The sequence below is a fragment of the Crocodylus siamensis genome, chromosome 4, assembly GCF_052110815.1.
Source record: "Crocodylus siamensis isolate JL-2025a chromosome 4, ASM5211081v1, whole genome shotgun sequence".
NCBI classification, from domain to species: Eukaryota; Metazoa; Chordata; order Crocodylia; family Crocodylidae; genus Crocodylus; species Crocodylus siamensis.
The window spans coordinates 66,399,267-66,426,336 of NC_143398.1; the positions used below are offsets into that span (position 1 = coordinate 66,399,267).

Genomic DNA, 27,070 nt, shown 5'->3' on the forward strand with positions numbered 1-27,070 from the left:
TAGCTAGAAGACATTCCTGGATGCTTTTGGTGAGCCATGAGGGTTTTTGCGCCCTCCTGCTCCCTTTGATCCGTGTTGGGATTACCTTCCTTTGGACTTGGAGGATCGTCTTCTTAAGGAACGACCACTCTTCTTGGACACCTGGCTCCACTCCCCTCTGGGACCTCAGTGCTTCCCCGACTATTCTTGTTAGCTCATTGAAGTCCGCCCTCCTGAAATCTAGGGCTGCTGCTTTGCTGCAGGCCTTTGCCACCTTGTGCTGGATTGTGAATTCCAGCAGGTGATGATCGCTGTTGCCGAGGTGGTCGAGCACCTGTAGCCGCCTCACCAGCACCAGGTCCAACAAGGCGTCTCCCCTGGTCAGGCTGTGAACTTCCTGGGTTAGATGGAGGTCCTGCATTTTGGCTAGGAACCTATCTGAGCGGTCAGACCTGGCTGACTGCTCTTCCCAGCAGACATCTGGAAAGTTCAGGTCACCCATGATGACCACATCCTTTGACCTGACCTCACTACCTCCAAGAGTTGACTTAAGAATTCCTTGTCTAGCTCTTGACCTACCCAAATTGTGATTATGCAGATTTCATGGAAATTGCAAAATAGGGTGATCACTGCAAAGTATGCAGGGGAGAAAAAAACTTACTAAAAATAAAATGCTGGCTCCCTAGTGGGAACTAGTGGTCCTCACAGCTACATTGCCCCACACAGGGGGGGCTGCTGGCACAAGCAAGATTGCTGGCGCCTCACCTCTCACTGCTGATAGGCCGAGAGGGCTGCCTGTCTTGCAGCCCTGCCCCTCTCCACCAATCAACAGTGAGGAGCAAGCCTACATGACAGCCCTCAGCCAGTCAGTGGTGAGTGGTGGGGCCATATGATGGATAGGCATCTGCAATCAGTGGTGGTGGGGAGGCACTGGTCCCTCTGCCAATCAGAAGCCTGGGGGACCCTGCCACGATAAGCCCTCAAATAGTGACTAGCCCCATGTTCTGCCTGTAAAATCAGCTGGCTACTGCTTCAAGTTGGGTAGACCCCTAGTAATAGTCCCCTACCAAAGAAGGGCCATACGGGTAAAGGAAAATTTGTGTTCTAAAAGATTAGAAAGATTTGGTTTCTTTAGCCTTTAATAGAGAAGTGGGAGTAGGGATACGATTAGTTATTTTTTATTAATTCGTTGGAGGTCTGAGTCGATATGAAGCATGGCGAAAAACTACTAAAATGTAGAAGATAAGACTTGTAGATTTATGACATGGTTTTGAAAAACTAGCCTGTGAGTTAGACTTCTAACCGTTGGGGAGCAAGGGACTAATTTTTTTACAGGGAGTTTGTGCAAGGGGTAGCAGGTTGGAAGTGATTTCAGTGTTAGCAATAAAAGCTTATGATGAGGCTTCTAGTGTTCAGTTTGTTGGTAGCTATGACAAAAGTGTCATGGCAGGTTAGGATGTTACATCTTTGTCTTGTGTCGGAGTTGACTGTAGCTTTGCTAAAAGGTTAGATTATGGTTTAGTCTCAAATCATGTGGATAGTGATGATCTTGTCTCAGTCAGGGGGTTGGACTAGGTCAGCATTTCTCAGCCTGTGGGTCACGGTCCAGAATTGGTTGCAAGTATATGTGAAAGGGTTGCAAACAAATGCTAAGAATGGATTCTCTTTTGAAGGACAAAAATGTGGGAAACGGTGGGTTTTCCCATGCAGGCTGGCAGAGTTCCAGCCTGCAAGGGGCTGCTTGTTCCCCACCCCATATACAACAGGCCTGGGGGGGTAGTGGGTTGGGACTAGCCATTGATGTTACAAATGGGGCCCAGTACAAAAAAGATTGAAACCACTGAACTAGCTGACCTATGGTGGTCCCTTTCAGTCTTACTTTTCTATGATTTTATGAAAGCAGACTTCATCACAGTGTGGGATGCTTGCATGTGAGGAAGGTGTTTGGCATGCATCTTCTTGACTGAATTGATAGTACAGGCAGGTGTTTTGGTGGAAGTTGAAAGGTAAGACATGGCTTCCTTGCATTAGAGTGAATTCAAGCTTTGGAGTGGTGTTTTACTTTCAGTGTAGAGGCTTACAAATATCTCAGTGTTCTTGAGATGAGATCTGAAATCTTTGTAAAGATGTGCTTTAGTTTTAAATTGTATAGATATCTCTAGTTTTCATATGTAAGCAAGGAAGTCCAAGCCCTGTAGTTGGGATGAATCTTTCTAGATTAGTTTTTCTTTCCTTTGTGTTCATTGTCCTTCCTCTTTAGCTTTAAATATGCTTACAGACTCTGTACTCTATTTGTGTCCCATGCTTGAGGGCTTCTGCCAGTTAAAGTTAGGAGCCAGGAAGAAGTTTGTTTTCCTCTTGAATGCATACTTGGCTTCTGATGCCTTTCTTTCCTTTCTTTCATCAGGGACCTCCTCAAAGGCAGGCAGTTAAGAAAATTCAGGGATGTAGTCTAAAGATCAGAAGTGTTTTCTTTGACAAAGCAGGCACAGATGCCTATTTTCTCCCTTTTACAATCCCCATTGTTTTTATTTGTTAATACTTGGTTTGTGTGTATATTTTAAATTACTTCCACGTGAGTTGTGCTCAGTTGGCAAATAAATGTTTTTATGTGCTAGGCTTGCAGACTCAGCTTGGTGTCTGCCTGTCAGACTGGCTTCTTTAGATTTTGCATACAGCAGCATCAGTTGAAATTTAGTTCTGTAACTTGGGTTTTACCTTCAGTGACCTGTGAAACTTGCATTGTGTTTTACAAGGTTAATTTTAATTAATAAATATTTTTGATAGATTTCTAAGGTAAAATCCAGTCCACTTTGAGTTGTTTTTGTCTTGCAAAATTATGTAAGTGTATTAAAAACTTTTTGCTGCAGTCAGTAGATATAATCGGGAAAAATTAAACAAAAAAGTGAATTATGGTCATTTTGTAGAGTTACAGTTAACATGTGCTGTCAAAACAGCCTGCTTTTATGTTGTTGGGTAGTTAGTTACACAGTGGCTTATTTGTCAGCTTGCAAGATGCTATCAATCTCCTTGCTGTCTTGTTCAGGCCTAGTCATTTAGTCTGGCCTTATAACTTGTACTTCTGATCTTGAGGGGAGTGATTCTAACATAGGCGGTCTTCAGAAGCACGTGAAACTGGTTGGTGTAGACAAGATGAAACCTGGCCATAGAAGGTGCTGTCTTTCTAGTCTTGCAGTAGGGTGATTAAATTGGACTGAGAGCTCTTATCTCATCTCATTTATTAAATATTCCCACAACATGGGCTTGGCAGTATGTTTCTCTTAAATATTCAGTTACGTAAGTTACTACCTTGATCTTTGACCAGAGAGAGGTATTTAATCATGTTAGTCTGAAGGCAGGGTAGATTTGCACCTTAGGCCAATTCTCAAACTTTTTAGACCTGAAGTACACCTTGGAAAATGCCAGCTCTTCATTTTTGCTTGTTTTTTAATTGCAGAAAAATAATAAAGCAATTTTTTCTGGTGCAAGAAAAAACAGGGCCCCTGCACCAATCAGCAGTAAAGGGGGGACGACTGCAAAATACCCACAAAATCAGCCCTATGCACTGCAAGCAGGCCACAAAAAAAACCTTCTGTCTTGCTGTGACTTAGGTCCCTACTTATGCATCTCTGATTTAATAAATGCTGCTGACTGGCAAAGGGTGCCTTCACTCAGTCTACGTCAGTACCACTTTTTTTGGTTGATTTTGTGGGAAGTTGCAGCCAATGCTGGAGTTCCTGGGAACTGTGGACAATCCTGTTTTTTGTGGTTTCCACGAAATCTGCAAAACTGCGAGTTGGGCAGGTCCCTGTGCATAAACTTATGCATCCATGTCTTCCAGCTTGATCTTGTCAACTGCATTTTAGTTTAAAGATGTCTTTGCTTGTTAGGCTTCATGATGATGTTGAGTCTGAGCCTAGTGTCATGGCCATGTTTTTTAACTAGTGCCTCTACTTTTGACTACTCTTAAAGCTTGGATTGTGGTAACTGATGGTTATCTATTGGTCAGGCTGTTTCTACAGTCCTTCTTCATACTTACTCACTGACCATGGCTTGTACAGTCCATTAATTCAATTATCTGCAATTATCTGCAATGCCTACCTAAGGGCACCTCTATTCAGAAATATTACAGTGGATCCATTTGGTTGCTCTGGGTACATGATATTAACTCTCTAGAACTGAAATGTGTTAGGGTGACAATATTTGGATCTTGGGGAGCATTGGATTTGCAACTGAATAAAGGCATGATCTGTGGCCTAGTAGAGCTGCTGACCACAAGGCAGAATGATATCTAAGCCAGCCATTTGCTTATGCTAAGTAACCATCTTAGCTGTGTCAACCATTTTCTGAGAAAAAAGCAGCAAGTGAATCTGCTGTGAATGAGGTGATGTTTTAGGAATGTGGAAGATAGTAAAACGTGAGACAGAAAACCAGATTGGAATGTGAAAAACAACATGTAATTGGTAACAGAATCTGAGATGAACAGATGCGAAAAGGTGAATGGTGATTGGTGAAGAAGCCTCCAGAAGCTTCCAGTTTTGGTTAAAGTCCGCCCATTGACCAGTCTTAGACGTGCTCGTAGCAAAAAGATGTAAATGAATGAAATGCGAAGGCAATTCCACGCTAATGAAGCAAACAGTAAACAGAGGTGGAGCTTGAAATAGGAGGAGAAATGGGTGGAACAAAAGGAGGGACAGGGTAGAATAAATGTTAATGAGCATAAACCAAAGTGTATAAATGTGGGGGGGAAAACTACTATTTATGGCTGCTCCCCGTGTTCATAGACTGGGTGTGTGTAAGGGAGCTTGCCTGAAGCTGTCTCCATTCTAAATAAAGCTGTTGTAAGCAATATGTGCAAATAACATCTGCTCCCTGTCTGCTCTGGCTAATGAGTAGCAGGATCCATGAGTGATTGGATCATCATCTCCCTAGTTGTTGGGCAGCGCATGGAGTTGGGGTCTAACAAAAATGCATTTGAGTAGGTTTTTCTCTGCTGGTTTAAAGTGCTTTTAATTATTGCACCAAGCAAGCTCTGTATTTGTTCAGATGAACTGTGCAGCATGCTGTACAGCTATCCCTTTGTGCAGAATTTTACCATTCAGCTGTATACTTAAAAATTTTTTTGTTGCAGAGCTGTGGTTTTTAGATTTCCTGAAGTCACGGAACCCCTTTCATATAATTTCTTCTGCCATGGAACCTCTACCTGCGGCTGTGAGCTGATGGGGAGCCAGGTTACTTTGCTCGGTAATGGTGGCATGCCATTATCCAGTCCACTCTGCTATTACCCCCAGTTGATTTGTGGAACCCCTGATGACCTGTTGTACAACATCAAGGTTTCATGAAATGCAGTTTGAAAACCACTGTTGCAGAGTGTTGTGAAATGCCTGCTAGGACCTATGTAATTTTAGAGCGGGGGATTAAATTGTATGGTTCCTCCTGGTTTTCTTTTAATTCATCTGTTTTTGTCAGTGTCGTTTTTCAAACTGCCCAAACCGTATGGAAGGTCAGTGTCATGTACATGAAAGTTACTAATGTGAAAAGGAAGATAAAAATGTATTGGAAGTTGTGCACCCAGATTTGATTTGGGAGCTTTAGAGGGCTTTGGATACCATAGTAATATAACTGTAGGTGGAAGAATGGCAGAAAATTAGAGTAAAATTACCTTGGGGATGGATTGATTTTTAAATCGAAAGTACCTAAATCGCTGATTTAAATTAGCTAACAGGAAGCCTTGATTGAAATGACTGACTTTGATCTTAACTTGCATTTGTACTTAGTTATTTTTGTAAAAAGTGATTTATTCTCACTGGTTGGTAATCATTAAAACATGTTGAATTGCAAATGAATATACTCCTTAACGTGGCATTTTGTACTATTGATAAAAAGGGTATTCTATATATTTATTTTCTCAGTTATGCAACTTAAAATACATTTATTCTGATTTTTAATTTCTCCTTTTTATTTTGAAAAGGTAAATGATACGTTTAGTTTACCAATCATATTTTTTTTACTAGTGATTTATCAGGTTGCATTTGGATGGAAATAGAAAATCAGAATCCATAAACAGCATTTCAAAAACTGTTAGCTAAATGACTAGATAAACTAGATAAAAATATTTCTTATCAAAACATTTTGTATTTAAAACTGATCTGTTAATGAAGTATTGGTTGTAATTAGACAAGTGAACTGGCTGTTACTGGTCATTGGGTCTTGCTATAGTAGATTTTGTTCTTTCTCATCTCATTTTTATTCATAGATTGGTAGGTGGAAACAGCCTTTCCCCTTTTTTCAGTTTCCAACTGCTTTCTCAGTATTGCATGAAATACATTGAAGCAAAGTAGCTGAGTAAATGGAAATGAAATGTTTTCTCAGGAGAGGCAGAAGAGGTTACTACTTTAAAAAGTGGGTCAGTAAAACAATTCCAGATGCTTAGTCAATATCCTCTACCTAGTTAATGATTTGTTTAAAACTTAAGCAGCAAGTGTTCTTCTGCTTGATTAGTTGAAATGATGCAAAAGAAATAAAGTAATATCCTATTCGGTTCTAAATGGGGTCGGAGAGGGCTTGTTTTAGAATCAAGTGAATATGGTAGTTGTACAGCACACTGAATTATCACCCGGTGATAGAACTGTATTCTGCAGGTATTTCCATCTGTCGGAATTCAGTTCTTTTGTTTTGCAGTGTGCTATATTTTATAATTTTAGTCAATATGGCCTACAAGCAATGGAGGCCACAGTCCAATTTTGGTGTAGAGGGGAGTGCAGTGTGAGAGAGCAGTGGAAGGACTGCAAGAAACAGTAGATAGGAGTTTGTCCATGCACACTTGAAAGTGATTAATTCACTTAAGAATATTTTTGTTTCCAAGCAGATTTATTTGTGTGATTGAAGATGAGAATACTTGAGACCATTTAGGGGTAACACCATATTTAATATGAGGTAACATCCCCCTGTTTACAGTCCTTAAGACGGAAGTCATATACCCTTGAATATCCAAGTAGGAAAAAATGTAGCAACCAATCTGCAATCTACATTACTGTGAGCACATCAGCCGTGTGATCTGCTGTCCACTCTAGTTCATTCACTGAGTACACGGTTCATAGGTACTCATATAATAGGCAGACTTTTCATCTGTCTTGGCCTTGGCTGCATGTAGGTTTCTTATCTGAAATGGTGATTTTCATGTTTGACTGGAACTGTAAACTATCCTCTCACTGGGACTGCTCAACACAGGATCCAGAATTGTGGTAACTGTTGGACTTAACTCTGGATCCAGTTCTCTTGTGAGAAAAGACTGCACTACAACCACACTACAAAAATAAATGCAGTTCTCTAACCGCACTACAAAAATAAATGCAAAATTATTCTTAAGGTAGCGTTTCTCAGTATATACTTACTACAGGTTTGAACACATACCTGTAGTTTTTTTTTTCCATTTAAAAGCTTTTGGAGCTATCTGATACAGCAGGGAGAAGGGAGAAGTGATGCTTTAAGTTCCAAGATAAAATTTAATAAAGTAGTCAGTTGTGTAACATATATTGTCAATTCTTAACTTAGATTATATTCCTTTTTGCGCACCTAGTCCTCTTTTGAAGTATTGTTAATTTTTTGTTAGTTTGGTCTGTGCTTTTGACATCCCTGCAGATTTTTCTTGAGACATGATGTTAACTTAATTCCAGCAGGATTCTTGTATACAATCTGCAGTTCCATAAAATTATAGCAGCAGCACTCTATTAACCTCCTTTACTTCAGAAAAAACTTATGTTAAGTGGCTAACCTGGAGTCTGAAAGGAAATAGACTCTGCTCATCCAAATAGTATCGTTCCAGTAATCTGATAGTCAAAGTACAGAAGTATTTAGTTTCTTCATCAGACCTTACGGGAATTGTGTAGCAACATTTAACAGATAGGGTTTAATTTAATATTATGACTTTATAATCCCAGTATTGTTCACTAGAATCCTTGCAGCTAGAAATTTTTATCATCATGGAACCAGTATTCAAGTTATTTGAACTTGATTTTTTTTCAAGGACTTCAAAGGCCTTAAGGACTGTCATACGAATGAAGCAACAACTGCAGTTTTAGTTAAATAATCAAACCTTGAATCTGAACTTTGTGGCTAGAAGTCTGTTAGCTTTATACCTATTGCTGTTCTTCCATATTGGTAATTTTTCAGTGATTACTACTGCTGTATTACTCTAGTACCCACTACTTTTCAGGAGGAAAAGAGACTTTTCAGACACAGGAGGAAAACGTTTTTTCGTTGAAGACCGGTTGGGGGTCTTTACATGTGCTCCAGCATAGGGGCTTTAGTTAGAACAGCTCCGAGAGCCTCTCTAATTAAAGCATCTGCAGTGTGTGGCAGAAAGCCACCTTGGTTTCTCCCCAAATTCTCTGCTCTGTGACAATGAGATTAAAATAGGCCCAGCACAGAGGATTCACACCTCAGCCTGTCTCTTTAGGTAACCTGAGCTGGCTGCATTCCTGAGGGAGGGGGGAAACCTGCTCCCTCTGCCTACGTGACTGGCATCAGTTACCTGGGTGAGGGGCATCTACCTGCTGAGCTGGAATCTGCCCGGTGACAGATGATGTATTTCAAATTGGTTGGCTGACAGCCAACTGGGGCTGACCTCCACTGGACTAGGTGAATGAGGTCACGGGGGCTATACTATATAAGTTAGGATGGGCTAGGAGGCGATCTCTCTTCGGCCATGAGGTGAAGCAGCAGCCACACGGGGGACACAGAGAAGCTTTACCATCTGAAACTAGCTCTCTCTTACCCCAAAACTCATGAGCAAGGAACTGCCTGCCTCCAAAGGGAAACTTCACCTGCCTTTGGAAGATGCTTGTGAGTAAGCTACTCAGTCTGATTAGATATTTAGCTGGCAGTAACACAGATGCGTAATCAAAAGGCTACCTCAGCCACACTGTTTGCTCTTTAGGATTTCTAAGATATTGCTCAATCCTGTACCCTAGTTTACCCTATCCCTTGTAATCAATAAAGTTCTCCTTTTTGACTGGTGTGGGAGACTTATTGGGGGGGGGAGGGTCTTAATTATGCCTAAGAGACCCCTTAGGTCTGCGGATTAAGGGAGACTTTACTTTTTGCCCCCTGACTTGGGGAAGTGCCCCAAGTGCCTGTACCGGGTGGAGTACCCGTCGGACTATTAGGCCTGTGTTTCCCCGAGGACGCAGGGCCGAGACAGTCCCTTCTCGGGGTGGTGGCGGTGATGTTACCCCCAGACTAGCGAGTGTGCTCTGGGAGAGGGGTCGGCTGAGCATAAGGCACCCCTAGGGAGGCATTCGGAGCCTGGAAGGTGGTCAGGCGCAGGGAGGTGGGCGGCTCAACGCAGGAGCGCCTCCTACTGGCCCACCACACAGTGTCGCTGTGTATTCAGTGTCCTGTGCTTCAAAATGGCGGCAGGGTGCTTTAACTAAAGCTCGTTTGGCGAGTTTCGGTTAAAGCGCCCCCACTGCCATTTTGAAGCTCAGGAATGCTGAATACACGTGATGTGGAGGCTGCTGAAACACGTTTATTAGATTTATTGAGTCTGCTCAACTGGAGTCTGTTGGGAAAAAAAAATCTGGCACCTGTATAGGATGCCCCTGTTGCATCTAAAAACTATTACAAAAACTGAAGAAAAAGGATACAGTAGAGTCATCAGGGTGACATTAGTCACGGGTCTCTAGGTAAAAGTTGGTTTATTTTTTCAGTTAAATCTATTAGTTTGTATTTATTTTTAGTTTCATCTGCTTGTTCAGCTTTTGAATGTTTCATATATTTTAATAAGGTTCTGACTGTGGTAACTTTTGCAGCATCAGAAGTCTGATGTTTTAAGAGACAACACTGGTATTTGGAAATTTAAGCTTTCCTAGGTTTTTTCCCCGTTATCATTAAGCTTAGTTGCTTTGATCACAGGCATTTAATTCAGGTATCTTACAGGTTTTCAGTTTGATTGCTGTTGAAATAAAATAAAAAAGCATGCGTTTTCTCGCATACTGCATGTCACCCAAATAAGACATGGGCCTTGATTGATTGATTGATTGATTTAATTTTTGGGTTGTTGTTTTTTTTTTTTTTTTTATTTCTAGAACCCAAATATAGGAAGGAGTCATGGCCTAACCTTACTTTTCCATGGAGAGACTGTTGGAAAATGGCTACCTGGTTCTTTCTCAGCTAGCAAGCTGTGCTGCTATGAGGGGGTTAACTTTGGGCTTTGCCTCCTTGCAGAGAAGTTGGCAGCCAGTTTTCAACACAGCATCTTCATGCTTACCTTCTGATGAAGAAAGCCAGTGTCCTTGCTTAAAACATGCACCCCAGTTTTGGAGGGCTGATTTTCTGGGTTCATGGTGTGTGTACTATGTGAATAACTATGGTATTCAAAATTAATGTTTAGGAGATGACATCTCAGTCTCCCAAATATGTTGGTATTCCAAGTTAAATGTGAAAAATAAATATTTGGATTCAGGCAGGATGGTTTTATATCTTGGGTAATTTGCTTCTGAACAGCTTTGTTTAGATGTTCTTGTATGTATATTGATTTAGCACATTGTAGTTCTTTGTGGTAGTGATCATCCAAAGTAACAATGTTGGCTATCAGGCTGGCAGTCTCTGAGCAGCAGCACTTTCTTTACAAAATAATTACCTAACAAATAAATTTCTCTTCTCCCCTCCTGTGTACACACCCAAAGCCTTAACCAGATATTTATAACAGGTTGCTTCAAAGCTTTGACCTTACTGTTACTTGAAGGTTGCATTGTGGATAAATCTTTAGGATTGCTTCAATAGCTTCTGACCCTGCTGATTGTGGTTTTAGAACAGATCTGTGTTCTGGTATAGATGTATGTAACAGTGCGTGACTCCATTTTGAAAGCCTCTATTGGTTATGGGAGGATTGTAACCATATGCTGTTAAACCAATTTGTTGCATTTCTTCAGTGGCAGCAACTGAAGTGGCTCTGTTTGCCTTAACATTCAAAATAGGTAATGTTGTCCACTTTGACAGAAAGAGAAATAAATTGTGGCCTGACAAGCATACACTCATGTTTTTGCAGGTGCTGCTGACAAAGAACTATGTTCCATGCAGTATTATAGAAAGCACTGAAAAAGGGCAATGGCAAGAGGTATATCAAAAAGTATAAGCAGAGGAAGCTAACGAAGTAGGTGTTTAAGACTTAAGCTAGCTATTGTGTGCATTAACTAAGCTGGGATGTTTTTCCATTAGCCAGGTTGTGTTTGGAATACTTGTTCTCTGTTTGATGGTGTTAAAGGAGGTTAAGGAGTTGGTGATAGGTGTCTTAAAAGATTGTCTTTCTTTGAAATAATTGGAACACTTCATCCCAAGCATGGGGAAACATTAATAGGTCTCGAAAAATGAACACACAAGTCCAAAACAGCCAAGATGGGTGAGAGAGAAAGGTGTGTTGGAATGGGATTTTGAAACTTGCTAATGCATTTTGCTAATGCAACCATGCAAATGAGTGAATTTTTAAAATTAATCTTTAACCAGATGATACCTATTCCTCCCCTTGACTCTTAAAAATTGGGGTTAGGTGTAGACTGAGCTTCAGTCTTACAAGATGAAAGTGACTAAGTACAAACAGACTGCAGAAGTTTGGTCTTATCAGACTTGTTCTTATTTAAAGACGGATTTTGTTTCTAGCTACCATTATTGTAGCACTTATGCTCCTGGTCCATGATTAGGGTTTGTGTTGTGGTAGGTGCTGTGCCAGCGGAACAGAAAGACGGTTGCTGCTCTAAAGAGGTTATAGTCTAAGTCAGTGATTCTCAACCTATTCAGGGTCATGACATCCACCTCCACTTTGAATGTGGAGGCCTTCTCTAGCTGAGAACCTCTGTCGGTGCTGCCTCAGCTTACCTCAGTGCTCAGTGCAGTTATGCAGCCTCCAGGTGAAACTGCTCTGCCTGCCTGTAAATGGCTAAGCCATGTGTACATGCTCCCCCTGCATTAGGGCTCTCTGTTCAGCCTAAAGTAGGCAACAGCTGCCTTGTGTAACCTTACCTAGTCCAGCACCCCCTACACTTTGGGAAACAGAACTTACCTGTCTGCTTCGACTTGCCCCTGTTTCTGGGGGGAGTGTAGGGAGTGCCAGATTAGGAAGTGCTATATAGCACAAGAGAGCCATAATGCAGGGGGAGCCCAGAAGGCAGTTTTACTAGGATACTTCCACAGTACCCCTACAGCAACCTTACAGCACTCAAGAATGCCACAGTACCCAGTTGAGAACCACTGATCTAAATATAAGGGACCTACTAAATTTGTGATTAAGAGATTTGTGTAGAAACCATGAAGAATGACAGGATTCCCATTTTGGCAGGCTCTCTGCAACCACTGCCCCCTCCACCCCCCCCCCAAAAAAAAAAAGAAAGAAAGAAAGCCTTACCGGTAGGCAAAGAAAAGGGTGAAGGGTCCTGCAGTCTTGAAGCATGGCGTGGGAGAAGGGAGGGAGCTGCTTGCAGCAGGGGGCATATCCCCCCCACTTCCTCCCTGCCCTCTCCCCTCTGCCTTCTTCTCCATGCTCCAAGACAGCGGGGCTTCTCACCCTTTTCTCTGCTTGCTGATAGGGTTTGGGGTTTTTTGGTGTGTTTTTGCAGTGAGCCTGCCAGAATCGTAGAGTCTGGTGCTCAGGGATGGCCAGAAACTGTGGCTTAATTATCCTGATTAAACCCAGGGAAACCATTAATCCATGCTTAACACATGGATTAATGGCTTCCCCAGGTTTAAAAAGGGTAATTAAGATGCAGTACTGAACCATGTGGTAATCTGGGGGGGAATAGTGGGACTGCTGGGGCTGCTCAGCCAGTCACAGGTGTGGGGGAGTCCTGCCATGTTCAGTCTGCAAAAATGGCAGTGGGCCCTGGGATATGCCCATGAAATTGGCGAGCTCTCTCCTTGAGTTTGGTAGACTCCTAGGTATAAGATGAGGAGCCAACAGGTGGCTGGGTAGGACAGTACAAGAAAACAATGAGACTTGGCCAGTGTGATAAGCAGTGGTCTCACCATTCCAGCAACAGAAACAGCCCCGCAAACTAAATTTGGGATATGAAAGTCAAGCTGTAATTACTTGGTCATGCATTATTGCCAATAATGATAGGCCAGATTCTAAAAATTTTATGTAATTGTGATAGAATTTGGCCATGTAGTTGAAATGTGCTTATATCTTTTGATGCATGAGCCAGTAAAATCCAATTTATTCTTCAGCTGTGTTTGTCTGGAATCAGAAGAATAAAGTTAGCAACTCTTCTCCTGGATAAACATTTCAGTGCATAGAGGTAACAGTAGCTTGGGAAAAGGTGTTGCTGGGTTTTTTATTGTTTGTTGTTTGCCACTTTTGATAAAGAATCATAGTAACTATGGGGAGAGAGTGAAAGAGTCAGTGATGTGGAGGACTGAAAAAAGCTTAAAGCATGCTCTACTATTTACCATTTATAGGTAAACACCACTTGTAGGTACTGCATTGTAGGTTTTCCAGAAGTCATGCTACTTGTTGCTCAGTGATGTGCCAACTTAGAACCACAACATTGTTGTACAAATGGAAGTATGTGAGTCAGAGGGTATACGAGACTGACCTGATCATCAGAATGGATAGTGGGATGGTTAGGGAACCAATTTCAGCAAAACACTGAGAAGACAAAGAGAAAGATATTCACGCTAGGGTAAATGGTTGGAGTCTACAAGAGCTTGGACACCCAGTTTCACACAGCATAATACTAGAAATAATTTTTGTCTAGTTGCATGTCAGATTGAGCACTAATCAAGTCTAAAGTAAAGGTGCCTTAATCAGTTAGTTCACCCTTTAACATTTTGCGCATACTTTAGTTTGTGGCTCAAGTATGCACTTGTAGCTTAGTGCACATACTTGTGTACAGTGGTTATGGTTTGGCAACTGTTGATCCTTCCAGATCATGATGTACGCATGAGAGATCACCCAGACCTTCGATGCATAAGCCTAAGTGAAGGCTGCCCAGATCTTCTATCTCCCCTTTAGGCCACTGAAACAGAATCCAAAAGCTAGAATAGGACCAGACATTTGGTGCCTCCATGGCTGTATTTTGTGTAAGTGTCCAGGAATTGAACCTGTCTCTCCTGTGTGACAGACAAGGATTCTACCACTGAACCTCAGGGGACTCCTTCAGTGGATGTGGTAGTTTTGTTTTAAATTTTTTTTTTTTTAGTTAAAAAGGTGTAGGTGTTACTCTCGGTTTTGAAAGCATGAAGTACCAACATTGGTACAAAATGTGTTGGATCTAAAGGGCTTTAAACTCATGGTATGAAAGCAGATTTTTTTTTTTTTTTTAAAGCATGGTGTCTGGGTATTTACAGGGGAAAAGTCATAATCAATGGAAACTTGGTTTGCCACTTCAAGAATGCTATTCAATAAAAAGCACAAATAATAGCAATTATCTTAATTTAGGACAATCACTGTCTGACTAAATGAAGAATACTTTTAAATGGAGAACCCTTAACGTGATGGTTGTATATGTAGGTGGTTGTCTCTTCTGTTTAAAACTGCAGATTTAATTGCTTTTTGCGTGGCTTTGTTTTTTGTTACAGTCTTGGCCCGTTGGTCAGCAAGGTAAAGGAATATCAGGTGGAGACCATTGTAGATACGCTCTGTACTAACATGCTTTCGGATAAAGAGCAGCTGCGTGATATTTCAAGCATTGGCCTCAAGACGGTCATTGGAGAACTTCCACCGGCTTCCAGTGGTAAGAAATTATGCCCTTTTCCCTTCCCACTGTTTACATAAAGCAGGAGTGGGCAGTGTATGGCCCGTGAGCTGGATTTGTGCTAATGACACTGGCCCCACTTTCCACTGCTCCCTAGCAGCAATTTTTTTCCCCTTCTATTGGATGCACGTTTCCGTATGTGAAGGTAAACATCTGGTCTGCAGAGCAGAAGCTTTCTGGGTGTTTGGTCTGGGGGTGGGGCTTCGCCTGTGTTGCTCTGTGCCATGACTGTGTGGCCAAGTGTTTTGCTTGTGCCACACTACAGCCCAAGCGCCAGCCCACTGCTGGACAACGTAGTCAACCCCCAACTTAAAGAATAAGGTATGCTGACTTAATTTCTTCTCTGCATTCAGTTCATCATTTTATTTTATTTTATTGAAAGTGAAGTAGGTTCAGATGTACATCTGCTAGCATTGACGTTGAAATTCATTGTCATCAGATGAAAATTAATTTTTTGTGCGTCTTTTGTGGTTCTTTTGTTATAATCAAGGGTGGGCAAAATACAGTTCATGGGCTAGATCCAGCCTGCCAACTGATTTGCATCCAGCCCATGGGTGGGTGTCCACCACTTAATTGGATCTGGCCCACAGCACTCTGCATAGGGCTGAGCCCTGCCTGCTCCCACCTGAGGCAGTCCATGCCACACTCCTGCCTGCATCCACTGGACAATCCTGGCCCTGGCCAGCGCACACAGCTTCCCAGCAGGACTGCTCCCAGTGTAGCTGCCTAGGTACTGCTCAGTTTTCCCTGCCTCCAACGGCTTGTCCTCCTCTTCCTCCTGCTCCTGTTGCTCTGTTCCAGTTCGGGGGTGGGGAGGCTTCAGCCAGGTGGCTGCTGTCCCAGCATGTCAGGCTCTAGTTCCCAGCAGCTTTCCATTCATTCTACCTGCAGGTCATCGCTCTGGATGACTGAGTGCATGGAAGGCAGCCAGGAGCTAGAGCCCTATGCACTGGGGCAGGAGCCATTTAGCTGCAGCTTCCCTCTTCCCCCTCCCTCCCCCCCCCCCCGACCTGGAATGCTGTAGCAGGGGCAGGAGGAGGAGGAGCCACTGGATGCAGGGGGACCCAAGCAGTATGCAGACTGCCCTGGCGGGAGCAGGCACAACAACTTCATACAGAGTGCTGCAAGGGCAGCCATGGGCTAGATGCCGGTGCAGTGTGGACCGCCTGGGCGAGCTTTGCTGCACATACCCCCTGCCACTCCTCCCTTTATTCTTCCCCCTACCTCTGGCCAGCTCCTGGCACCAAGCATATGGGCAGCTCCCCACACACCTGCGTGAACCCCTACCCCCTACATGCTCCTCCAGCCTCTCCCCAACACAACATACTAGAGAGAAACTTTATTTTGAGCTATTATGCAGGCGCCTCTACTAGGGGGGAAAAATCAGGAAAAAGTTTTTTTTTTTAAATGTTATAGTAGATGTTTGGTTTTTAGTATATGATTTTTTTAAATCTATAATTTGTTAAAATGATGTCTTCTAATAGATTTTGTGTGTGTAGCCCTCAACAGCTCCCCAGACCTTAAGTGGCCCTCCAGCTGGAATAATTGCCCACCCCTAGTATAAATACTGTTACTTCTTTCATACTGAAATAGACATAGACTTGCTATCAAGTCAGTTTTAAAAAGGTCATGAAAATAATTTTAGTTTATATCTGCTGGGAAGACCCTTGCTAACTTTTATAGTTTTTATACTGGTTTTCCAATTAATTGTTTTGTTTGTATAAGACTCTAAGCAAGCTGTTTAGGCACAGGGACTAATGGAATGACATATGTGGGTAAAAGAACATTGTGTGTGTGTGTGTGTGTGTGTGTAATACTTGCTACAGTATTCCTAGGCACTTTTTAAAGTGATATTTATGGAATTTAGATATTTTTGTCCATGTTTATTCAGTATGTTTTGAAGTTTCTAGTATTTCAAGCTAAAATTGCAGTATACCAGACAACTGTTAAATTAAGGCAGTCTCCTGTTAGTGGATAATAACACACTTCACTTTCAAATTTAACCGTGTTGTTTGGTGATCTGATTATATAGAGAGTTCAGTATGTGAATTTGAATGGCATAGACATTGGTGAGAATACAACTCACTACAAACTTGGAGAATCCAGAACTCTCTTTTTGGAGAGTTAGACTAATGGTTATCTGTTAATTTAGAAAATCATTGTCAAGTTTATGCCTGCAATCCTTTTAAGGTCTGCATATAAAAAAAGGCCTTGTTAGTTTCACTGCTAGCAGAAACTTCGTTCCTTTTTATGTACATTTCATATGCAAGAATGGTGAATGTTATCTTGTTCAGTATCTGTTTCTAGGTAGGGCAGCCTTCAGCATTAATGCACAGCAGTGAATTCAGATTTATTTTGGACAGTCATTAATAGCTAAAGGTTCTCCAAATGACTTGAGAGAAGCAAGAATTTCTTAAGCTGATAGTCTAATAAAAGCTAAGTATGTATTTGGGATAGAGTTAGACAACTTTCAAATGCAGGTCTGACCAGAATGAGCCATTCACAGCATAGTATAAACAGTAGTTTGGAGGGGCTGAGAGAGATTCCCAGGGGTAGCAGACACACAGGCTGCATCCAGATGAAGAGGCTGTGTGGTATGTGGCGCTGTAGATGTCTGTGGTGCTACATACCACACATTCAATTGTTCTCCACGTTTCAAGGGAGCAGTGCAGAGGGCTTTTTTGACCCCTGGATATCCAGGGGTCAAAAAAAACCTGTGGGGGATTAAAAAAAAAGCAGAGTGGCGCACATGGCAACAGCATGCACTGCCCAAAGCCAGAGCCTGACCGTCTGGAGCTGCAGTTCACTGCCAGCCAGGTTCTGCGTGGTAGGATTGCTGCTGCTGCAGCCCTGGGAGGCCCCCAAGACCCTGGTAAGGCTGCTGGGGCCACCCCAGTGCTGGCCTCAGCCTCCCCTGCCCCACCCAGGGTAACTTGCTGCATGCTAGAGTATGCATTGCATAGGCATTCCCTGGGGGCAACTAGTGGCTGTACAAGGTGCCCCACTGCTAGTTGCCCTCAGGGAACCAAACATCCACACACGTCTGGGCGCAGCCCCAATTAGCAGAAGAAAAGCTGATTACTGGGAGATTGAGACACTGAGGAGGGTCAGTCCCATTTTTTTGTGTTTGGAAAGAATTCAGGAGTCGGGTAAAATATAGTGTGCCATAAAACGAATATCTGTGTTTAGTCCTTGGTTCTTAGTATAAGCCAACTGATAATTTTTTGTTCCCAAGTTTGCTTTTTTAAAGTGTTAGGTAAACTTCATTTGAGTGCGAGGATATGGAGGTCAGAAAGGAAGTGGTTGTTCTGTGAGAAATGTGCTCCTAATGGCGTGTCCAAATGACTTGTCATACTTTCACATATTAAATTTGGTATTGGACTTGTATGTTTTCACTAGGAAAATGTCATGGTTTTGTTTTTTCAGGATCTGCCTTAGCAGCCAATGTTTGTAAAAAGATCACAGGGCGTCTTACTAGTGCTATAGCCAAGCAGGAAGATGTGTCTGTTCAACTAGAGGCCTTGGACATAATGGCTGACATGCTGAGCAGGTAAACAACTATTCCACACAATGCTGCACTTTAAGTGGATAAATTCTGCACACCCTTCCCCCCCACAAAACCGCCCCCAAAATTTTGTTTTCTACTGAATAACCTTAACATGGTTATACTTTAAGCTTTATAAAGATGTGAAATAGTTGTATAACTTGATCCATATTAAGGAAAGTGAATAAAAATGAAACTTTGTCAAACAAATGTGTTAAGATTAGAATGCATTTAAGCTTAATGACTGTTGGAGTAATTGATTGCTCTATCTTGGCATTGCTGAAGGTCTCTTAAAGTTTTATTAATATGATTAAAGTGTGTCTGAAAGCAGTAACTTTTTCTCCTAAATAATTCTAAATAGGATCTTAATGTAACTATTTGTATGGTACTTTGGGAATAATTGTGGTACAATATAAGAACAACATCTTTTCTATGTTCAGTTGGTTTGAGTTTGTGTTTTGTCTGTTTAAAGGCAAGGAGGACTGCTTGTTAACTTCCATCCTTCAATTCTGACCTGTCTGCTCCCCCAGCTGACTAGCCCCAGACTTGCTGTGAGGAAAAGAACCATCATTGCTCTTGGTCATCTGGTTATGAGTTGTGGCAATATAGTTTTTGTTGACCTCATTGAACACCTCTTGACAGAGCTGTCTAAAAATGATTCCATGTCAACAACTAGGACCTATATACAATGTATTGCTGCTATCAGTAGGCAAGCTGGTCACAGAATAGGTAAGAGAATGCATATATTTTTTTGGTAACTCTAAGTATTTTTAGATGTGACTAATTACTATTCCAACTTTCTTTATCAGGTGAATATCTTGAGAAAATAATCCCTTTGGTGGTAAAATTTTGTAATGTGGATGATGATGAACTAAGAGAGTACTGCATTCAAGCCTTTGAATCCTTTGTGAGGCGGTAAGTTGTTTTTTTCAAGTACCCTTAAGTTTGGATTTTCTTACCGATTGTGTACTGTTTGATTACAATGGTAGTTTTACTGCTAGTTCTTGAGCAGTTAAAAAGCATTGTAATAAACCACATAGCACATGGTTCCTTTACTAATGGAGATGTTTGTTATGAGAGATCTTTGCTTATTTAGTTTTGGAATATAATATAGCTTATCATATTTTATTAGTTTTTTATTATTTAACTGCTAACCACCATAATATTTCTTGACTTGCACAAAACTATGGCATTTTAATGCTATTCATGCCTCAGGGACAAAGTAATAAACATTTTACTTCATATTTTAATCAATACAGTGCTCGTGGATAATGCTTGATCCTCATTAGTGGAAACTGAAAGAACATAGTTTCACAAATAGATCATGAGATTCTACAACCTGTGTTTAAACAGGAGATCACATTGGGTAATTTGAGGGGCCCTGAATTATCTTTTTTTTAATCTTTGAAACCTAGACAGTGTAAAGCATGCTTTCTTTGCTGTCTGTCCATTGTGCTTTTTCTGAAAGAATGAGATTTGCTTGCTTCCTTTACCACTGTTTAATGATGATAGCAATTATTATGATAGCATTTTGGGTATCTAAATTATGGAGAACAAGACTGTACCACTGCCAAGTTACTAGTGAACTATATTTGTATTTTGCTTTCTGTTCTGCTGATAGAACTCCATGTTCTCTTTCTAGTTCTGCAAGCTTATCCTATGTCTGTTTGTATTCTTTGTGGCCTGAGGTCTTGTGTGCCAATTTCAGATTGGATTGCATTTTTATAGCTGAGTGAGTTGAATTCTGGAAAAACATCTGCAATGAAGTTTTGACTATTTCAGTTTTGCTAATGGATCCCATAACAAAGTACCCAGTGTTAAATGCCTTTTGTTTGTTATTTAATTCTTGGAGATGAGGTTTTTTGTGTGTGTGTGTTTATCATGCAGATGTCCTAAAGAAGTTTATCCTCATGTGTCTACCATTATAAACATTTGTCTTAAATACCTTACTTATGATCCCAATTACAATTATGATGATGAAGATGAAGATGAAAATGCTATGGATGCAGACGGTGGTGATGATGATGATCAAGGTATATATTTTTTGGCTTTGGGAAGAAGAACGTGTGAACCTCAACTAAATCAAGGTCAGATACAAACATTACACTTTTACTAGCATAACTAATTGGAAACCAGTCTGTACCTATAACAGAACAGAAATTCAGCACACGCAGACTGGCTTAAAAATGACAGATCCTTGTCTTAAGATTTGCCCCCTTCCCTCCCCTCCCTCACCCATCAAAGGTTGAATGTGTGTTCTGTTTGGTTCCAATCTAAACTACACAGCTTACAGAAAACTGCATAACTTAGATCAATTCTGCTTTGGGCGTTTTGAATATTGGTACCTAAATACTGATGAGCTTTGGCTTTCAGTGATCGCTGTTTGCATATTGAACCCTCGTTGATGAAATGTCATCTGACTGTAATTCCAGAGTGTCACAGTAGATAAAATCAACTATGTATTAAAACTAGAGATCTCTTCAATATTGCAGCCAGATCTTCTGCTGGTATGGTATCTGTAATAAGAGTAAAACATCATGAACAGACTAGCTTTCAGAACTTTGGTTTGCTGTTAATTTTTGCCTTGTTGTACTTCAAAAATTCAGTGATGTCCTAGATGTAATGGAAGAAACCCAGCCCCTTCTCACAACAGAAGTTAATGAGGGGCCAAATGTGAGAAACCTGTCTGAGGAAACTAGCAAAAGAAGTAATTAAAATTTAGATTTGAGGCAGCTTGAACGACCTTTTCTTTATCTTTGGCTATAGACCAAGTGATTCTTAAACATCCCGTAAACTAATGTCTTTGGTATGTCTTATCAAGTGTAAAGCCTTTCCATGCATTTTATGCATGAAATGGGTAAAATACCATTCTGTACAAAACTTGGCCTGAATTGTCTAGTTTAGAATTTCCATGTGATTAAATTATTTTATTTTTTCAAGGGAGTGATGATGAATATAGTGATGATGATGATATGAGCTGGAAAGTGAGGCGTGCAGCTGCTAAATGCTTGGATGCAGTGGTTAGCACAAGGCATGAAATGCTTCCAGAATTCTACAAGACAGTGTCCCCTGCTTTGATAGCAAGATTCAAAGAGCGTGAGGAGAATGTAAAAGCAGATGTTTTCCATGCATATCTTTCTCTCTTAAAACAAACTCGACCTGTGCAGAGTTGGCTTTGTGATCCTGATGCAATGGAACAAGGAGAGACACCTTTGACAATGCTTCAGAGTCAGGTTAGCTGCCATCATTTTTGTTTCTTTGATGGCCCAAAATGATTTATTCTTTACTCCTCTGATACCATGGAGTTTGGAGTTGTATGGTCAGAGCCCGTATGCCAGCACATATAAAATGGTGTAGGATAAGTTGGCCCCTAAAGCTGCTATTGATTTGGGAACTGGAATTACCTGTTGGACTCAGAAGCACTTACCTGACTTGAAGATTTCACTGTCCTCTCTAAGAATGCTGTGGAGTCGAAGCACTGAATTCTGCCTGTTTTATCTGCTATTATAACTGTTCAACTAAATTCAAAATATGAAAAGAAATCATACAATGGAAGTGAAGTGACATGATGTTTACGAAGAAGGCAGAGATTTTTGGAACACTTTTCTGAAACAATAGAGGTGTGGTAGTGCAGACAAAATACACTTTCTCTGAACTGTTTTAGTACAGTGGTACAATTAATACTTATTTGTAAAGATTTTATAAAAGAACAAACCTGATATTTAGCTAAGTAAGATTAATTTTAAATCTTCCTAAAATTTCTCAGTATATGGGTTGATTTGAACATATGAAACTTTATCTTCAGTGTCAGTTTAAATGGGAATAAAGCTTATCTAAAGAATCAAAGTGAAGGGAGATGGGTTTTCCCCCCATGATCTAGAGTAATTGTGCAAAGGAAGTGATAACTGCTAAACTAATTAACAGGCATGTAATAATTTCAGGTTCCCAATATAGTTAAAGCCTTACACAAACAGATGAAGGAGAAAAGTGTAAAGACTCGTCAGTGTTGCTTTAACATGCTAACTGAGCTGGTAAATGTGTTACCTGGAGCCCTGACGCAACATGTTCCTGTACTTGTTCCAGGTATGAAAGACATACTAGTGAATTCTAATATTATAAAAGCCTCTGTCTGTCTGTCCATAACACTTTATTTGCACTCTGATTGGTTGACTGAAACAACCGATCAGAGTGCGAATACAGCATTAGGACAGGAGGTGGCGGTGTGGCAAAACACCACTATGATGGTGGGGACACAGGATGGAGGGGAGGCAAGAGAGCAGAGGAATGGGGTGGAGGTGGCGGCAATGGAGTGGCCAGCCCTCGCGGCCCCCCCCCCCCCCCGCTCTCCGGAGGCGGTGATGATGGAGTGGGGTGGGGGGGAGGTGAAACCACCGGAGCTTGTCTGCCCCCCTTGCTCCTTGGAAGTCGGGGGGAGTGGGGCCAGGACCCCAGACGGGTGGGGCCAGGCCACCAGCATTAGCCTTGGCTTGCCTCTCCCCCTTTCTGTTGTCACTGCCTGCAGGGCAGATGTGGCAGCAATAGGGGGAAGAGCAGGCATGCTATGGTGGGGGGTGGGGGGAAGAGTGGGCCCGGGCTGACACAGTGTGGGGCGGGGGTGAGTGGAGTGGGTCTGCAGGAGAGGGAGAAGGCAGCCCACCGCGATGGTGAGGGAGAAGTGGGCCTCCCCCACACCCCCCACATTGGGCCTGAGCCCGCTCCTCCCCTCCCCTCCCTCTGCCACTGTGGTACAGAAGTGGGGAGCAGACTTGGACCCCAAGCGGCAGGAAGGAAGGGGGGAGCAGGCCTGGATAGGAGGGAGGGAGCATAGGACTCCATCCCTACCTGCCTTCTGCCCCCTTCCCCCCCCGGCAGTCATTCTTGACGGGCAGTTGGCTAGTGTAAGATTAGCAGTGAGTTAGATTTCAAACATTTTGATAACTTTAAAGAAAGAAAAGCTTTAAAATGTAAAATTAAAAGAAAAATGCCATTCTTGAAGTAGCTTGATGTGAATCTGAGTGTATATTTTAGAGAAATTTAATCTTACTCCCCTTAGCAACAAATAGCCAATATTGTTTGTGACAAGGTCAACAGAATTCTTTTCCTCTTGGTGTATAAATGGCTATCTTGCATCTAATTGCAAGGCCAATTTTACCCATGTTATCACCTATTTTGGGTGAAATACTGCCTGTATTTTAGTCTTTCCTGCATATGCAGAATCTTTATTGGTGACACTGCCAAAGCCAAAAAGCTTTTCTTTTAGATTAATTTCCTGTTTAAAAAAAAAAAAAAAAAGTTAGAAACTCTTTAGTGCTTAGCTGATGATATCTTTTTCAAAAGAAAACTTAGGCATATGGAACGTCTATTAATTTCTATATAACTTATGTAAAACAATTTTGTAATATAATGTATAATGTCAGTGCTTAGTTCCAGGTACTACTTTAAACTTCTTTCAGTCTTATAAAGTAGCTGTGTATGTGTGTGTGTTTTTAAGTACAGTCATTTTGAACAGTTGTGTTCCAAGTGTTCTCTACTAGACAAGAAAAGGGCATTAAGTGGGTTTAGTAGAAGAGGTTTCTTTGATTTCTTTAGTACTAAAGTGTAAAGGAAGCTTTCATAAAATAGGGTTTGGGAGCAGAAAATGTCAGCATGATTTGACTGCAGTCCCTTCAAGACTAGGGAAATTTTTGTGTTAAAACCCAGCCTGTAAATAACAGTGTTTCCTTTCTTTTACAGGGATAATTTTTTCACTGAATGACAAATCAAGCTCTTCTAATCTGAAGATAGATGCTTTGTCTTGTTTGTATGTGATCCTCTGTAACCATTCTCCCCAAGTCTTCCATCCTCATGTTCAAGCATTGGTACCACCAGTTGTAGCTTGTGTTGGAGACCCGTTTTACAAGATAACCTCAGAGGCACTTCTGGTTACACAACAGCTTGTGAAGGTCATTCGCCCTTTAGACCAGCCTTCTTCCTTTGATGCTACTCCATATATCAAAGATTTATTTACTTGCACGATCAAGAGATTGAAGGCTGCTGATATTGATCAAGAAGTAAAAGAGAGGGCAATATCTTGCATGGGCCAGATTATTTGTAGCCTTGGTGATAATCTGGGTACTGACCTGCCTAATACGCTTCAGATATTCCTGGAGAGACTGAAGAATGAGATTACTCGGCTAACTACAGTGAAGGCCTTGACGTTGATTGCTGGCTCTCCTTTGAAGATAGATCTCAGGCCAGTCCTTGGGGAAGGTGTTCCTATTCTTGCGTCTTTCCTCAGGAAGAACCAGCGAGCTTTGAAACTGGGAACGCTTTCTGCTCTAGATATATTAATTAAAAATTACAGTGACAGCTTGACAGCTGCAATGATTGATGCAGTCCTGGATGAGCTTCCACCTCTCATAAGTGAGAGTGATATGCATGTATCACAGATGGCAATCAGTTTTCTGACTACACTGGCTAAAGTGTATCCTTCCTCCCTGTCAAAGATCAGTGGGTCCATTCTCAATGAACTTATTGGGCTGGTGAGATCACCCCTACTGCAGGGTGGAGCACTTAGTGCCATGCTAGAATTTTTTCAAGCTTTGGTTGTGACTGGAACAAATAATTTGGGATATATGGATTTACTACGTATGTTAACGGGTCCAGTGTATTCACAGAGCACAGCACTTACTCACAAGCAGTCTTATTATTCCATTGCCAAATGTGTAGCTGCCCTTACACGAGCTTGCCCTAAAGAAGGACCCGCTGTAGTAGGTCAGTTCATTCAAGATGTCAAGAACTCAAGATCTACGGATTCCATTCGTCTTTTAGCTTTGCTTTCTCTTGGGGAAGTTGGGCATCACATTGACCTAAGTGGACAAATTGAGCTCAAGTCTGTAATATTAGAAGCATTCTCCTCTCCTAGTGAAGAAGTGAAGTCTGCAGCATCTTATGCACTGGGCAGTATTAGTGTTGGTAATCTTCCTGAATATCTACCATTTGTATTACAAGAAATAACTAGTCAACCTAAGAGGCAGTACCTTCTTCTGCATTCCTTGAAAGAAATAATTAGCTCAGCATCAGTGGTAGGTCTGAAACCATATGTTGAGAACATCTGGGCCTTATTGCTGAAGCACTGCGAATGTGCAGAAGAGGGTACAAGGAATGTTGTTGCTGAATGTTTGGGCAAGCTTACTTTAATAGACCCAGAGACTCTTCTCCCACGGCTCAAGGGATATTTAGCATCAGGTGAGTGGTTACTCATATCATATGTTTGTATACACTCACCTATGTATATATTTAAATATTGGCTTCCTGTTAAGAGAGAGGTTAGATATAAAATTTCTTCCAAGGAGTTCAGTACAAAAGCTATGAAATATTTATATTTTATTGTTGAAAAGGTGTGCTTTTGAATTCTGTGGGACTGTTGTTTTCCATACCATTGCGGCCCATATAATTAAGCTAACAAAATTTTACATATTGTTCATGAATGCATTTGAATTTCATATAACATTTATAGAGTAGTGAAGTGATAAAAGTCACAATTCACATAAAGTTCAACTGAATTACTGTCCAATTTATACTTTTGAAATATTAAGCATTTTAAAAGTATAACATTTTCCTTAAGCTTCAGAAATAAGTCAATGTGACTTTCCTGTCCTTGTTTTTGACAATGGAAGGTGGCTTTTGTTAGAGTTCTTATAAAGTATGTAAATGATTTCAGAGAATAAGATGGAGACATTATTATTATGCCACTGGCAGTGGGATAAATTTGAAAGATTCCTAAACTGCATATCAGAATAATTGTGAAATATAAGGAGGGTTAAGGAGTAAACACTATATTTACTTGAATACAAGGACAAGAATTCCCCTCTCCCCAATCAGCATGGGGAAAAAGCCCCTTATCTTGCACTTGAATACAAAAAACCCCTGATTAAATACATTGTCTATCATTAAATCGCTTCCAAAAAGCAGCATGTGCTCAGTAATGGGAACCAACTATGAAGTGGATTAAATGTACCAACATTGAACATGACTATCCAACACGTGGCTATGCTGGGCAAACATGCTAATGGAAACTTGCTACATGGCTAGGTTAGTGCAACTCATCTGAATAAGATGTATAGTAGTGCACATTGTGCTCAGTCCCCGCTCAGCTCCAATTGTTTTTCAAGTCATGGTGAGCCACTACATTGCATACATTTCTGCTTCCTTTTCACTTGCAGCTTAGCTGTGCCTTTCCCATTTCCAGTGATCCTGGTTTCTTCGCCAGTCTTAAATGTATGGCAGACATCACTGACCCAGGCCTCAAATAATTCACCCAGAGTAGCTCTGTTTGCCTGTTTCTTACCTGTCACTTATGATTAGTGTGGTGCTACACTAAATAGTGAATTAACTAAATTACTACAGGCATGTTTATTTCAATGTCAGTGTTTTGAAATTTGCCTCTCACTTTCAGGTACTCAGGGAAAGCAAGGGCTGATAGTAAAAGCGAGAAGTGGCTGTAGGGGGAAAAAAATTAGGGGGGCTACGGGGTAAGGGGCCACCTGATTCCCCAAGCTTATTTCCCTGCTGTAGCAGTGGAAGGGAGACAAAGTCATGGCAAATTTCCAATAATTAGATTCTATACCTGAAAGCTGATTTAAAAAATTATAACTTATTGGGGGGTTGGTCTTCTATTCAGGATCATCGTGTATTCAAGTAAATATAGTACGTCTGTTGTATGTAATTCAGTACTCCAGATTAATTTGTAAGACTTGACAAACATTTCTATACTTGCTGTCATGTAAGACAGAATTCCTGTGTTGAATGCATTGGGATG

At 41.3% G+C, this 27,070-nt stretch overlaps 1 protein-coding gene across 1 annotated transcript in view; it reads left to right on the forward strand.

Annotated features, from left to right (window-relative positions):
- Window positions 1-27,070, forward strand: part of CAND1 (cullin associated and neddylation dissociated 1) — a 50,835-nt gene that overhangs the window by 15,730 nt on the left and 8,035 nt on the right. Inside the window, exons 3-10 of the mRNA XM_090042482.1 lie at window positions 14,551-14,705; window positions 18,153-18,276; window positions 18,743-18,999; window positions 19,080-19,185; window positions 20,158-20,303; window positions 21,211-21,503; window positions 22,212-22,353; window positions 24,004-25,497. Coding sequence (XP_089898608.1) covers window positions 14,551-14,705; window positions 18,153-18,276; window positions 18,743-18,999; window positions 19,080-19,185; window positions 20,158-20,303; window positions 21,211-21,503; window positions 22,212-22,353; window positions 24,004-25,497 — 2,717 coding nt within the window. The remainder of the gene's footprint in view (window positions 1-14,550; window positions 14,706-18,152; window positions 18,277-18,742; window positions 19,000-19,079; window positions 19,186-20,157; window positions 20,304-21,210; window positions 21,504-22,211; window positions 22,354-24,003; window positions 25,498-27,070) is intronic.